This window comes from Filicampus tigris, chromosome 3, assembly GCF_054856515.1.
Source record: "Filicampus tigris isolate MCC_2025a chromosome 3, RoL_Ftig_1.0, whole genome shotgun sequence".
Taxonomy (NCBI): Eukaryota; Metazoa; Chordata; class Actinopteri; order Syngnathiformes; family Syngnathidae; genus Filicampus; species Filicampus tigris.
In genome coordinates, this window is record NC_141219.1 from 22,883,282 (window position 1) to 22,899,808 (window position 16,527).

Below are 16,527 nucleotides of genomic sequence, written 5' to 3' on the forward strand. Positions count from 1 at the left end.
CTATTTCCCTCAGATAGCTGGCTGGTTCTTGTTAGCTATCAATCCTGATCAGGCTCAGGTGGATGACTCCATCATGAGTGTAAGTTGGCTTGCGTGCACTCAAGTCCAGTAACTATTCAATTTTGAAAGTGAGCCTTATAATGTGATTTTACATCTTGTAAGCTACCATCGTTTTCTTTGCGCATGTAAACACTGCTAGCCACAGTAGTGGGATTGACAGTTAACCCAAACATATTTTTTGACCCAAATGTATTTTTTCTTAAGAGAATATGTTCTATGCAGGCCCACCAGTTGAAACACGGAATTCTGATTAATATTGTGTTTCTGGAATCTGACTTAAGCAACAAAATCCATCAGCCATCTCTGGGGGCGGCCATTTTGTCATTTCTGTCGACTGAAAATTAAATCACACACCTCAGGGCTCAGATAACAACCAATCATAGCTCAGCTTCAGAAAACAGGTGAGCTGTGATTTTCAGGCGGGAGTGACAAAATGGCTGCCCCCCAAGATGGCTAAAAATGGGTAGATTTTGCTGCTTAACTCATATTTCATATGAATCATATTGCCTTGTTTCAACTAGTGGGCCTGCATAGAACATATTGTTGAAAAAGATATGTTTGGGTTGACTTCCCAACCCAAGCGGTGCGTCTTCTAATCTGCAGACTCTCCTGTAGCTGACGGACTGATGATTACAATTCAGTTCATCATGAAAAATAACGGACGGATGATGATGGATGGATACCCTGGCCGCTGATGGATGAAGAATGACGGATCAGCAAAATGTAGTAAAATGCCCACCTCTGCAAATGACCTTTATGTATAAACAAAATGTCTATTGTAATATTAATGCCACTTCAATAAGACAATATATCCCCCACATTGTGACTGTGATTACGTTGCATCTGACTCAAGCTGTCATTTTCATTTGCAGGTCAGCTCAGAAAATGTCAGCAGAGCCAAGTATGTTGAGTTAAAATTAAATCATGCTACACGAGTGAGCATTATTTGGATTTAGCAAACAAATAGACAGTTCTTCATTACATAACACAATGGTCTGAAAAAGGGGTTATTGAAAAGAATTGGAAGCTTATAATGAAGATCTAAGTTGTATAAAAGTGTCTCCCTATGCTCCAGGGATTGCATGACGCCACAATTGCAATTGAAGTGTTGGGCCAGTCTTGGCTTGGGGCTCTTTCAGATGTCATCATGGTAAATTAACTGCATTATATAGCACCGTTCCACCTTCAAGGTACTGAAGGCCCCTTTTACAATGCATCCCGTTCAGCCATTCCCACAATGATGACGGAGGATGCTGCCATGGAAGGAAACTAACCAGATCATTCACACTCGATGACACTTTGGTAGAAAGAAAATCCAATTTCTAGTGAATTTTCGCTTACTTTCTGTGATGCTGACATTAGCTATAGGGCTAGCTAAATAAGATACGTTATATGAATAAAGGTTTGGATACATTTACTGGCCATTCAACCATAGGGAGAGAAAATGTGGACCTTTGTAATAGCCGCGCCTCTGTATATAGGAATTTTTGACAATTCATTTGGGAGAACATTGAGAGGTGGGCTGCAATGATCTTGTTTTGACCATTTCTTTGCATTGACTTGATTTAGTTTATTATATACTGTATGAAGTGGGATAACACCAAGCTTTTTTTCCCCCTTGCTTTTGCTCTCCACCGTCTCCCATAAATATCATCATCTGTTATTCTCATGGGTCAATATAGGCTATTTCACCTAGTAGTTTTCTCAACTCTCCTTTTTCTTTTGGTATAAAAGTTAGTCTCCTGTTTTTTTGTCCAGTCATTGTCCTGTGTCAACTGATGTTAGATATTGTGTGATCTTTTATTTTGCTTTGCTCATGAGGTTTTGCCTTTTTCATCTACAAGTGACTAGCCTGCTTCCCACACTTAAGAAAGTACACACTGAATGAACTTAAAAAAATTAAGTAATCCATCACAGTCAATATTTAGGCTTGGATCAATTTTATAAAATATTCAATTGGTGTAACCAGAAAGTTTTTTCCTTCAAGTAATGTTATTTGCAGAGGTGGCCATCGTCTGTCCGTCACTAAGTTCCTGTCTGTACTTCCGGCCGAATCAAGACTGTGACTTCTGTCCCTTGTCGGCGACAGCCAATCGGTGATGAGAACATAATTTTCAAGTCACACACTGCTGCCGCACAAGCAGACACGCCATCGAATAAAGAAAAAATATAAAATAAAAACATCAGACATACACACACACAACGTCATGATCAGTGAAATAAAAACAATATGGGGCAAATGTCATTGAGTCTATGGGACCGAAAGGTATACAATGCTGTTTAATTTGTTCTTTATTTGGCCCCTTGTCAGGAGTGTGGCATCAGTGTATGACGTGGTACCTGTAAGTCCGTTCTCAATTAGTGATGGGCATGACAGTTCTTTTTAGTGAACTGAATCATTAGAATCGGTTAATCAATAAGAACCGTTCAAAAGATTTGTTCACCGAATCGTTCGATCACAGCAGCTGCCTCCTTGCCACCAATAATGAGAAAGATCCTCAGGAAAGCACAAGCCCAAGTGTCTCAGTAAATGCAAAAAGACTCAGTTCAGTGCAACAATGACATGCTCAGTGTTGACACTTGGTAATGCTGTCAGTCTTCTTTTTAATTATTAAATAGATATTTTCAGTCAATATTTTTCAAAATTAAGTTTAAGTTTTCTTTTGGAGAACAGATTCTTACTGTGATCGCAAAGGACACTATATTGATAAGTATTGTGTGCACAAATCTTAATAATTGTTAGTTCTCTTTTTCTAAGTTACATCTTTTAATTTCCAAATAGTTCTAGATATATGACTCCTAATAGAGTTCCAAAGTTTAATGAATAAGACATAAATGGCATAGCACGCTGTTTTAAGTCTTTTTGCTTTTTCATCCAAAACTGCTTTGCGCTATTGAGGGGGTACTTGGCTGCAAAAAATATTTCACAGGGGGTACATCAATGAAAAAAGGTTGAGAACCACTGGTTTATAACATGGCGACGCTTCAAGCATAAACCAAATTAGAAAAAAAGGCAAAATTATCCTGTCATCCAGTAGAAGTAGATGTAGGTAGATTATTGACCATGTAGCTGTTTATGTTACTTTATATTGATATATATGAGGATTTTGGTAGAGCTAGGAATTAAAAAAAATCTGAATCTTTCACATTCCATACTACTTTTTTTTCTTCACTGTGCCTGGAGGATGCTGATGTCAGAAGTGTCCTCAAACTTATCATCTACCTCATGGGAGAACATGTTGAGGAACTGATAAAAGAATACACGGTACTCTGTTTTGTCTCTCCATGATAAGATAAGATAACTTCATGGGAAATCTTGACTCCTCTGCCATTGGATATGGTGGTTAATCGTCAGTTGTTCACTTACACATTTTTTTGCCTGGTGTCCGAGAAAGATGACGTCGAGCAAGGGCTGAGGAGTACCACCATGGCAGTCTATGTATTAACACAAGGAGTACCAGGATTTAGACACTACAAGAAGTACAAGACCGGTCAATTCGACGTAATGCGCTCTGGTGCGCTCTAGCAATGACGTCATCAACTAAAATTATTATTACTCACTGCTCGAGTGTCTAATAACATTTTGTTTATTAAAATTCTATTGTGAGTATAATTTAAGGTAAATTATTTCATATAAATGGATGAGAAACATTTGGTGGAGCGCCATTGTCCCGTGCGGCTCTCGTGCTGCGTGCGGGTCAGCTGCTATAAAGTGTATTAGTTTGGTGCCGAAAAAAAAGGAGACGTGTGTCGCAAAAGACTTTTGCAGCACTTCACTTCAAAGAAGAGGAAGTAAATCCTTAGTACGTCCTGATCACACCCTGGAAATCTTTTTCTATGGGGCACCGCATAAGATCATTATTTTATTTCGACTGTCTGGCATGCACTACCCACAATGTCATGACTATCAGATCTAAAGCCCCCTATTACAAAATGCGACAAGGCTGCCCCTTCTCCTCGCCATAGGGACTTTTTTTACTCTGACTCCCTTTGAGTCATCCTCAAATTCGTCGGTATTTTGAAGCAGATGTAACACCTTTCTCAATGCAACCGCTGGTTGCTATAGAAACCCGGCGACACCGTACCAGCGCAACGTGTGATGTCACATTCTGTTGACAGCAAGTGACAAAATGGCCGCCCCCTCAGATAAACAAAAGTGGGTGGATTTAACTACTTACCTCATATTCCACAAACACAATATCAATCAGAATGCCGTGTTTAGACTAGTGAGGCTATATAGAACATATTATTTTGAACAATCTTTTAGGGTTGACTTCCACTTTAACATCAAACCAGTGTAACCTTTTCGACATAACTTTAAAATGTTGTACCTAAATTGTGCTGGCACATTCAGAATACATCCCATTAATGATAAAATTAAATATATAGACTAGTACTCTTTTACAAAACAGACTTTCTGTCATGGGCCATGAGATGTTTCAATATTACAAGATGCACAGATCTCACATCAGCTTTATTGTTGTTTTCACAACGATCAAAATCCTCACTCGTCAGTTATTCCTTTCTGTTCAGCTGTCATCTTATCCCTCCTGTGACAGAAACAGTCAAGCCCCATGTTGGATTTTACTTTGCATTTCATCATGCCAGTCCAAGCTGTGGCCAGCGGGTGAGTTTAAGTGAACCAGACGACTAAGTCACGGCAGTTGTTTCAGTATATCAGCAAAGTACTACAACATGATGCTGGACACAAAATCTGTTAGCATAAGTCTACCTTTAACAAAACAATTATTTAGAATCTAATCTTGCACTCATACTTGATGGATAATTCTGCTGTCTGTGGGTCTCTCCTTCAAACTTTCTCAGTTAGCGATGTACCAGAAGGCCATAAAACCTCTAATAAAGCCACATCTGTCATTTGATTTTGAATTTTCAACCTCACTCTTCCTCATCCTGCTTTCTCTCCAGATGGGTAAAATTGTCTTGTGTCATTCCTGCGAGACCTCATAGACTGTTCTTGATGTGTGTTGGACACATACAGTAACTGTACACTAGAAGCCAGCTTCACAATTAACTTTGACAAGTGAGAGCAACATCAGCAACTGCTCACATTTCTTGATAATAAAAACACCTTGAAGAGTGTTTTAAGAGTGCATTCAAACTTAGGGTGCACAGACTCATGAAATGAACATATAAATTAATATGATGGTACCTTTCTTTCTTAACTTGTAAAACAAACCTGATCAGGGGAGTTACCGGAGGGGGGGCAGTGCCCACCCTCGGACACACTCTGCCCACCCAAAGAAAACTGGATGTAGTTCTGATGAATGGGAAAAAAAAAAATCGAATCAACTTTTATTTGTTTAGCCCAAATCACAACAACAGTTATCTCAATTAAGGAGAAAACAAAACACGTTTTAAGGTGCAGTAGCCCTATGCTAGATTTCGACCTACTTGAGCATTGTAGCACTTTTTTACCCCCCCAGGTAAGACTAATGCGAACCCACATCCGGCATCCTGGTAACACCACTGAACCTGATTCACAGTTGGTCCTTGATTAGGCACATTTATGACGTCAATTTGATACTTGAAACAACATTTGTTTACCAAGAAACAATCTAGGTTCATGATGCAGATCGGTTCCTACTGTGTTGAATGTAACTTGAACTTGTACTCTAGTCTGAATGTGCTGTATTCTCTCACTAAGCTACGCTAATGCAGTAGTAAAGTCAAAATTACAATTACTTCTAGGCCATAAATATAAAACTATCAAATGAAAAACATGCGTACCGAGTTTTCTTTTTATTATGCCACATGACAACACATTCTTACACCACTTATCACTTGTGACCTCAAATGTTCAGTATATGAGGACGTTCATATTAATATATTACAACATCACATTCAATTACTTTGTGCAAAGCCACAACTGGCTACTACCCACCTCCACACACAAACACACACACGCACACAAACACACACAGCCTTAAAGTGAGCTCCCAAAGCAGGAGATTGCATTACCTGTGTGGGGCAGCATTTCATTAACGCCTTAACGGGGCATCACTGAAACATTATCAGAAGTTAATGCTGGTAACACTGTTAGCCAATTTGAATCTGTGTGAAACAGTGCAGCCCTGCTTTCCTTTTGGCTTTGAGATCATTGTGTCTTGGCTGCCGGTTCAAAGTGGTTCTTTCACGCTTGAACTTTGGCCAGCCCAGCTGATCATGTCACTAGCTGAGAAACTCAGTGTATGGAATGGCTATCATGTCATTCGCCCCGCTGTTTAATTACACTGGGGACAATCACTGCCAAAGACACATTTATTTGTCTTTTTTTTTCCACATTTTAAAAATTAATTGATGGATGGACGGAATAAATGAGTGATTGATCGTACTTGGGTTTAATGCCCTGACTAGTTTATACGATCACAGCCTCTCTAGACAAAATATTAGGGCAAACGCTTTAATTTGTCCATTATTGCCCGTCTGTGCTTTTGCACATTTTCAGCAAAACAGCGTCTACTTGAGAAAAACTAAATAGAATTACCTATCAGCTTCAGTGATTATTTTGCAGAAGCCCATTACCAGAGCTGGGCACTTGACCCTTTTTTGCCGGTCCGGTAGAGACCCTCCACCCTTGACCTGGGTACCCTTCCGGCCGCGACCCCCTGCCCTTATTCATAAAAATGATCACCCCCCCCAAAAAAAAAAGTGTCCGTGATTGACACCGCCGCGGGAGAGATGCGAACGGCAGAGGCTTTTTAAGGATCATTAGCTGGCTAATTTACTATTCAAACCCGCTGTAGACACGCTACAAACACGCTTCAAAATGCACCATAGTACTTTACTACTTACCCAACTGCGTATGATTACTTCCATTGCGAGCCCCGGGGTTGGTTTTGTCGTATTGTATAATTATTTGGGTCCAACAGACGGCCAGAAGTCGCAGTCAACAAGTTATTTATTTATTTTGCACATTACCCCTTCTTCACGGCCTCCAAAATAAAAGCATACCAGCAAACCACTACACACAGCAGGTCTGCTATGGCATATTTCAGGAAGTAGGGAAGACACCAGATGAAGTATGTGAACTCCACCTTGATGTGCCAGCGTCATCCTTGAGTCAGTGCTGCGCGCAGCGTGAATATACTTGTGGACACAAGTTGTTTTGAAACAAGTCGGGGGGCGTCGCTTCAAAAAGACAGCGACAAAAATAGATATCGTGCCTGCTTCAACCATAAAGGGACCAAGATGACTAGACGATGCATTTAATTTCATTGCCAAACTGGTTTGCTTTTGCAGCAGCAGCTAGCTGCGTGCTGCATCCTCTCACTCCTCTCCGTGTGGGAAACTGTATGTCATCGCAACATGTGACATAATTCCTGATGTGTATGTGGCATGTGTTGCAGACCTGTCGCCAACAGCACAATGCATCGGTCATGTGAATCAATGCGGCAGTTGTCTCTCGTGCCGATGCGTGGGGTAGAAAGAAGCCTGAAAAGAAGCCTTTCACCGAGTAGGCTGAGATGAACTTTGGCCGCCTCGCAACCATGTCAAACGCATGAGGGCCGATTAGTGGGCCAGACTAAAATCCACTTCCGGCCACGCTTAGTCCAGCCATTTTTTAAATTTGTCACCCGCCAACCCTCCGCCCCAAAAATGGGCATCCGGCCGGGCCGGAGGGTCCGACCGGTCCGGCCCAGGGACGGACTGCCCAGCTCTGCCCATTACTGAGAACACACCTAAGGGGATACCCTCCATCTTTTTACTGTATACAATATTTTTCACAGTACTGTGTAGCATATAAACAAATGTGAAACACAGAAACAATCAGAAATGACTAAGGTGCAGAACATCAACATGTGGTTGTCACAGGAAAAATGTGAACCCTTCATAGACAAGAAACAGAACAAGCAGTCTGAGAGAAATGAGAGATAACATTTAATAAAAACTTGCAGACAATTTCTATACAACCAGGTTGGTGGCTGCTAAGATCGGCAAAGTCATATATACAAACAGGGACAGGCACTTCTCTTGTGCAACTTGACGCAACTGGCGTCCACCAAACACTTCATGTTTTGTCTGTATTGTAATACTACAATATCAAGTGAAAGAGAAATGTGCGAGGTGAGCTTTTGTGTCTACACGCTATAGAGCAGAGTTCATATGAGAATACATACATTTATAAGGGCAAATAAACATTTTTCTAACAGTGGTCTAGAACATGCTACACGAATCTATCACTGTTGAGACTGTTGTGTATGTTTTCAAAACAATATTGCAATCAGGCAACTGTGACATCGATATGAATAAATTGAACATCATCGCCACACTTTAAGCAGGCTCAGGAAAATTCCACTCCTGTCAGATAATGTTGTTGTTTTTTTTTTCATCTTGACTGCACTCCAATCTTCAGGACACTAATGTCGATAGCTTCATGCAGCACATTGCCATCCGACTGAAAAGATGTCTTGTCAATTTTGGGGGGACATACAAGTAAATGTGTATGCAACTACCCTCAGATAACAACAAAACGGGGCAGAGTTGGCGATTGGTTACAAGGATTACAGGTATTGTAACTGAACAGTTTCCCATCTTTTTTGAGAAATATACAGCTTGTGAGTCAAGTCGCAAACGCTTTGCATTACTATCGCGATCAATCCGCTTCATATCTTTGTCAACAATTGCATTATAGGAAAGGCATCCTTTTTTAAATTACATAATTTTATCATGCAATTTACATTATGCGTTTCCATTTTTTGTATTTTAGAGTGCACTTGCACATTAATCATGCATTTGAAGAATTCCTCAGATGCTTCAGGGCTTGCAAATGGAAATTGGCACTGATGTGGCAGAAATATGGTTCAGCATATGCTACAACATAAGAAATATGGGAGAGCATTGCAGCATTTTTAAATTTGTGTTCTGGCTGTCCAATAAAGCTGAATGTATTTCTTACTGTGTTAACACTTTAATCATATTTGCAAGCACTTTATCAACAATGGACCTTAGGCCCTGTCGTTCTCTTTCTGAGACTCGATGCCGTTGCCTCGTTTTCCTTTATTGAAACATTGCTTGAATGGTGATGGTGCGATTCAGAGGCATTGCTTTTATTCTGTAAAGTTATATTTCATTCTGCACGGTCAGTCCTAACAACTCTAGACTTGCTCTGACTCAGAAGGTTCAGAAATATTTGTCCTCAATAATAGGATCCAATAAATGTAGCCTCCCCCTCAGCTTAGAGTGTGATGAGTTTCATGAGGACAGCCTGGGTCTTCTTACAAACTGCAGATGTATGAAATGAAAGATTTCATTATTTCTGTGTCTCTGCTTTTAGGCCATTTGCTTGTCTGCCCAAACATGGCTTTGTTAGGCATTGTCTTTGTCTACACTCTTTTACAAATGGGATTGGCGGTCTCGGATCTGTTGCCAACCCAGATAGCAGAAGATGTTAAATCAATGTTGAATTAGGGTTAAGAAGGTTGATTTGGGGTTTTAGTTGAAGACTGATGTTTAATCAATGTTGGTTCAAAAATATTTTGTCAGCATTGAAGTTTATGATTCAAAGATTCTGTTGAATCTACATTGTATTTTGGTTGAATTAAAAAATTTGAAAGGTCAATGTTTATCTCTGTTATCTACGTTTGCCCTTCTCTATTTTTCTATTTCAGCGGAGGGAGGTGGGAAGGGGGCATATTCGGAGGGGGACAGGCCTTTTTCAACCGCAAAAAGTATGTGTACTGTATCTCTCACTCGCATTTGCTCTCGCTCTCCATATATATATATATATATATATATATATATATATATATATATATATAATCCCGGCTCCAGCCTCCCTGTGTGGAGTTTGCATGTTCTCCCCGTGCCTGCGTGGGTTTTCTCCGGGCACTCCGGTTTCCTCCCACATTCCAAAAACATGCATGGTAAGTTGATTGGATACTCTAAATTGCCCCTAGGTGTGATTGTGAGTGCGGATGTTTGTCTCTGTGTGCCCTGCGATTGGCTGGCAACCAGTTCAGGGTGTCCCCTGCCTACTGCCCAAAGACAGCTGGGATAGGCTCCAGCACGCCCCGCGACCCTTGTGAGGAGAAGCGGTACAGATAATGGATGGATGGATGGATATATATATATATATATATATATATATATATATATATATATATATATATATATATATATATATATATATATATATATATATATATATATATATATATATATATATATATAATATATATATATATTTTTTTTTTTTAACCATTTTTTTCTGACTGTTTTTTTTTGTTGCCCTGAGCACACTGGTGTTGGTCCTGTTTCATGAAACATTTTCATTTCTTAGCCATTTCCGTGCAGTATTTTGATCTCTTCTAATACATTTTTGAATATTAAACATGTTTTTTGTCATAGGTTTTTTATACATTTGGGGAAAAGCTAACATTTTGTAGTGGACTAAGCCAATGTTTTTGTTGCAGTGGGGTGGCATGGCTCAGTGGTAGAGTGGTTGTTTCCCAACCCGGAGGTTGTGGGTTTGATCCCCGGCCATGGTGACCATGTCAAAGTATCCTTGAGCAAGATACTGATCCCCCAGTTGCTCCTGATGCTGCGTCATCAGTAGGTAGATGAGGTACATTGTAAAGCACTTTGAGTACCCAAGGTAGAAAAGCGCTTTATAAGTGGCAGCCCATTTATAGTATTGTAATTCCCATTTAGATGATGGTTGAATCAACATTGATGTTGTGTGATCTATGGTTGAAAAGCAAACGTTGACCCAACATTTTATCAACCCTGCGCTTTCTGTATAATTTCTACTTTAGGTTTCAACGTCGATTCAACACTTAAGCCGAACCATATTTCAACATTGGTTCACCCATATTTTGCTATCTGGGAAGGTATTAATTGTAATAATTTCAGGATGTTTTTAGACGCTCTTTTGCCAACAGTCACTAAATGATCAGGTTATGAATTATGGCAGACGGGTACAGTCTGTCACCTTCTTTTCCTCCATTATGTGTACCTGCAATGCATTTCCAGTTGATTGACTGGGTGACAAGCCATGTGTGGGGTGATGATACTTTGTTATTTTGTTCCAGCTGTTTTCTGTGATGTGTATGTTATTTTATTTGGTGTTGGGACTCTTTGACAGGAGGAGAGTGTGCAGAAATTTATTTAATGAATACCATGCAATATAGTTCACTTTTTTCAGACTTATACAGTTATACATACAGACTAAAATATAGTTATTTATTTATTTTTTTACAGACTTAGGCATGGTGTGTGTACGCAAAGTTTAGACCCTCAAAATCACCATTGTTTTTAATGGTGAACAGCACGTTGCCATGGCACCGGCATTTTGGGAAAACAAAGAAAAGAAAAAAAAAACAAAGAAAAAAAGAATATGTTTTATGCAAGCCCACTAGTTGAAACAAGGCCTTCTGATAAATATTGCACTTGTGGAAATAGAGTTAATCTACCTGCTTGACTGAAAATGACATCACAACAGCTCAGGGCTCATGTAACGACCAATCACGGCTGACCTGTTTTCTGAAGCTGAGCCGTGATTGGTCGTTACCTGAGCCCTGAGCTGTTGTGATGTCATTTTCAGTCGACAGTATTGTGACAAAATGGCCGCCCCCTGAAATGGCTAAAAACAGGTGGATTTTGCTGCTTAACTCATATTCCATAAACGCAATATTAGTCAGAATGCCGTGTTTCAACTAGTAGGCCTGCTGTGAACATATTCTTGAAAAAAATGTGTTTGAGTTGATTTCCGTTTTAACACTCTTCCCAGCAAATATGAGGTACATCTGGTTAACCTGTTAGGAGACAGACATAAAAAATAAATAAATAATAAAACATGCATTTCCTTTAGTCAGTAGGTGGCGCCCACTACGATGAAAGGTTTCTCGATGCCTTCAGTATGTATTATACTGCACAATATATTTGCAATGTCTTACTTGATGTAACTGTCATAACCAGTGTAAAATGATGCAAGAGAGGATATAAAAATACAACCAATTCACTGACTAACCGACCACAATTCATCTCCTTGTACTCAACTTCTTCCTTCTGGATTGATAACCTTGCCATCTGCTCAGTTGCTTTTATGAGGGTTTACAATATATTGAAAATACCCATGGTACCATAGTAATAGCATTTATGGTCTGGAAGTGAAATTCAAGACCCCATCACTTTTCACTAACAGGTTAATTGCATGCAGAAACACTTTATTTGAGACACTTCCTAAATGAGCCGTTGGCTGTTCTTTAGTTACTAAACAAGGACATTCGATTTAAAGAAAATCTTATTTAGTAACAGCCAGTAAGAGTTTCACTCTAAGAATTTTATCTCAGAGCATGTCCATTAAAGGAGCCATAAAATAATTCAAATGTTCTGGCTTGTATGATTATAGCTCTTAGTTCACTTATGCCTTTTGTGAAGCGCTGTTCAGTTGTACTGCATGTGTCTGAACTGTCACTTAGTACCCCTGGCATCTCAGTGGGTGTCCATAACTATAATGGACAACTGTTTTTTTGGCATAGCTTTGAGTCATGCAAGCGTGTTGTGAAGTAGCATTTGTCTTTTTCTCTAAAGGTTCAGTTCTAAACACCAAAAAAAGCTTCTGCATTATTGTTCAGAGGAAGCTCAGTTTTACAGAGACAAACAGGATGTGACATTACACCCACCACCCACAGGATCCCCCCCAATATCTGAATGGAGCTCGTCCAATAATAAAATGGCACAGTAGGGACATGCCTCTGGTCAACAGACACATATCTCTTTAAAACAGATGTCACTGAAAAGACTGGTTGAAAGCAATAGGCGGTACAGACATTTCTTTTTCCATTTGGTTTAATTGGCTCTTTTCTATGGGGACTGTGCTTAGCAGATATTTTTTTGTTTATAGCTTTGATTTACAATTTGTCTCTGATATTGCTGCTTAGTCTTCTGGCATAGGTGACAGTGAAGGCTGAATCTCAGTCAGTGGTACACATTAAAAGTAAAATGTCTTTTTTTCTCTTAGAAGACAAGGCTATGATGGGCTGGAAAAGAAGCTGAAGGAAGTCTTCACTGAAAGAAGCAGCATCTTGCACCAACTCTCCAAGACATCTAAGGAGCTGGACAGCATAAAAGGCAACATTCAGGTTGGGCATTTTCTGTTTTACTGAAAGACTTCTTCAACCTAAATTTGATGTGCATCCGGCTGAACGGTGACGTTGTGACAACTGCAACATTGCTCAGAAAAAAGTGGCAGATCTTCCTAAAATCAAAAAGACAAATGAAAATCAATGGTGTAGTTCTGTATGCATTTATTCAATTCAAAAGTTATGTTTTGGCGTAAATCAGACGTTTTCCTGGCTCAAAATTTCAAGTGTTACTGCAAAGAGCCACATTATACATATGGGCGTACATAAACTGCTCCATCCCGTCCCCTCACTCCCTAGCTGTCTTGCATATTTTGAGCGATTCCCCTTCTTTGTATGGCTGTTTAGCTTATGCAGTGTTCAAACTTGCAAGCAAGTTGAAACAAGCGATTCATAAATTTGGGGGACAACTGTTGTTTACTTTTCTGCCTGTGCTTTTAAAGAGATTAATTTGTGCTTGCAAAGTTCTTTCCCCTTTGGAAAATTCCTGGTTGATGTTTGCATGGAGGTAACTAAAGTACCTCTGAAGATGTGAAGCCTTGATCAAATGATGCCAAACATATGAGGCAGAATAACCCTGCAGAACACCTCCCAGCATAGAACAGCATATGAGATCACAAGATATGCTATTTTTGCTGTGTAAATGGGCTGGTGTTGCTGTTTTGTTTTTGTTGTTTTTTTTAGTGGGGTTGCCATTACATTAAAGAAAACTGTTTTAAAATGTCCTGTGATAAACTTCATATTTTTCTTATGCTCTGATTTTTTTCCCCTCCCATTTTGAGAGTGCACTTGGTAGGCAACACTCGGTGCACTTGGTGTCAAAGTGCAAACGGAGAGGCATGTAGTTGGTTGCTCACTTGCCGAATGTAATCTGTTCAATCGCCGTGTTCGGACAAGCCCTTTATGACATAGCCCTGGGGTGCCCATTACGTCGAATGATCGCGATCGACCGGTCGATCGCAAAGGCGTCGTGGGTAGATTGCCAGCCTATCATCCGTGCTCACTACGTTCACACAAACTGCGATGGGAGCTTTTCTGGCGGCGCCTTTCAATTGGAGTCAATGTTCACGTGGGTGGGCGCAGTTGCGTGCGGGGCGGCGCGAATGATGAGTTTGGATCGGTGGGACGCGGAGTGAAGCACCGGAAATCCACCCATTCGCTCCATTCGGTGCGTATAAAACAAGTCAACTTTTATGCCATTCGACCTCGCGGCAGCCAATCAGCTTCAGGCATACTACGTCACACACAGCCACACAGCGTCCTGTTGGAGCGAATGGGCGGATTGTTGTTGCTGCAAATCTGCTTGAGGCAGCTACTGTCCGGACTATGCGTCCCTGGCTGATTCCATTCAGTGAAAGTTATCAGAGTAAGGTAATTACAAAACATTTTTTTTGGTTGTATTATGCTATATAGATTGATGCAGTCAATGCTGTCACGCAAGGTACACCAGCATATACGGTACATATAAAAATAATTCTCAATATATTTATAAATAATGTATTTCACATTGGCGGCACGGTGGTCGACTGGTAAGCACGTCCGCCTCACAGTTCAGAGGTCGTGGGTTCGATCCCAGCTCGGGCCTCCCTGTGTGGAGTTTGCATGTTCTCCCCGTGCCTGCGTGGGTTTTCTCCGGGTACTCCGGTTTCCTCCCACATCCAAAAACATGTATGGTAAGTTGATTGGACTCTCTAAATTGCCCCTAGGTGTGATTGTGAGTGCGGATGTTTGTTTTTGTGTGCCCTGCGATTGGCTGGCAACCAATTCAGGGTGTCCCCCGCCTACTGCCCGAAGACAGCTGGGATAGGCTCCACCACGCCCCGCGACCCTTGTGAGGATAAGTGGTACAGATAATGGATGGATGGATGGGTGTTTCTCATTTTTAGTAGGTGGTAGATCATTTTGATTCGGTCACGCCATAAGTAGCTTTCAGGTTGAAAACGTGTGGGCACCACTGATATAGCCCATATTTGGAAGTGCTGATGTAGCAGCCAACCAGGAAGTAAAAAGTCAGGCTTTTTCCCTGGTGTAGATGAGGAGACAGCCCTTGACAAAATGTATGTTTTATTGTTCCAAACAAAAGCCCAGTCTTTGCTCATTATCAAAAGGAAAATCAAGAGGAGACAAGATGTATGTCTCAGTGTTAATACAGTAAATGCACTTTATCAAGGCTTCCTCCATTGTCTTCATGGCATTACTTGTAAATAAGTCCGCCAAAATAGTAGTAAATCCCTTGCCAGCTCCTCTCTTATTGGAAATGCTCTCTGACATCACAACCGCACCGCCGTCAAGTAGAATATGCTTCAATCTGAGGGGATTTGTCGTCGTGGCAGATGTCCGAGTACGTGCAGCGCCGCCCAGCAATGCTTCATTCTGCGGCGCAGCCCCTCACCACATACACAATAAATAGAATTGACAACATAACACTGCAAGTTCAGAGTGAAAGGGGCTTTCAGAGCCACACAAAACCAGGCAAAGAGCAGCTCGTGATGAGAAGTATTTTAAAAAGGACGGACTAAGCAAAGACGAAAGTTGGTTTTCATCTGTCCCTGGACCGTTCCATCCCTGGGACAGAATACCCACCTCACTGTAATGTTTCGCCTGGTAGTACCCCTTCATATTGAATTCCTTGCAAACAGCCAGAGTTGTTTCATATTTCAGTCAAAAATTACATGCCAATTTCCACTTGTCTTGGAATCCTTGTCCTCTGAGTGTATTTCCCAAGAGCGCTGCCATAGGTTTACTGCCATCTTCTGGTGAAATCTAAAAGAGCTTTTTTTGGATGTGTGTTTTTTTTTCTACTAAGTTTAACAGAACTGAAGGCCACACATTATTAATTTTATTCTAGAGACTGCGGGTCGTTGAAAATTTGAACATGGGCCGCATTTGGCCCCCGGGCCGGACTTTGGATATTTTTTGACATACGCAGTGCTCTGGAGAGGGCTGCCAGGAGGGACATAATTGGGAAAGACTTTATTATTTTTTGAAGACGTTAGATCAGTGCAGCGGCACGGTGGTCGACTGGTTAGCACGTCCGCCTCACAGTTCAGAGGTCGCGGGTTCGATCCCGGCTCCGGCCTCCCTGTGTGGAGTTTGCATGTTCTCCCCGTGCCTGCGTGGGTTTTCTCCGGGCACTCCGGTTTCCTCCCACAGTCCAAAAACATGCATGGTAAGTTGATTGGATACTCTAAATTGCCCCTAGGTGTGATTGTGAGTGCGGATGTTTGTCTCTGTGTGCCCTGCGATTGGCTGGCAACCAGTTCAGGGTGTCCCCCGCCTACTGCCCAAAGACAGCTGGGATAGGCTCCAGCACGCCCCGCGACCCTTGTGAGGAGAAGCGGTACAGATAATGGATGGATGGATA

The 16,527-nt window shown here is 41.0% G+C and overlaps 1 protein-coding gene across 2 annotated transcripts in view; it reads left to right on the top strand.

Moving 5' to 3' along the window:
- The window catches only part of luzp2 (leucine zipper protein 2), a 157,546-nt gene that overhangs the window by 67,366 nt on the left and 73,653 nt on the right, over nt 1–16,527 (top strand). The window contains exon 2 of one of the 2 annotated variants that reach the window (XM_086026768.1): nt 13,043–13,163. In XM_086026768.1, the coding sequence (XP_085882894.1) occupies nt 13,043–13,163 (121 nt within the window). The remainder of the gene's footprint in view (nt 1–13,042; nt 13,164–16,527) is intronic. The other variant, XM_086026769.1, reaches the window with a different exon arrangement.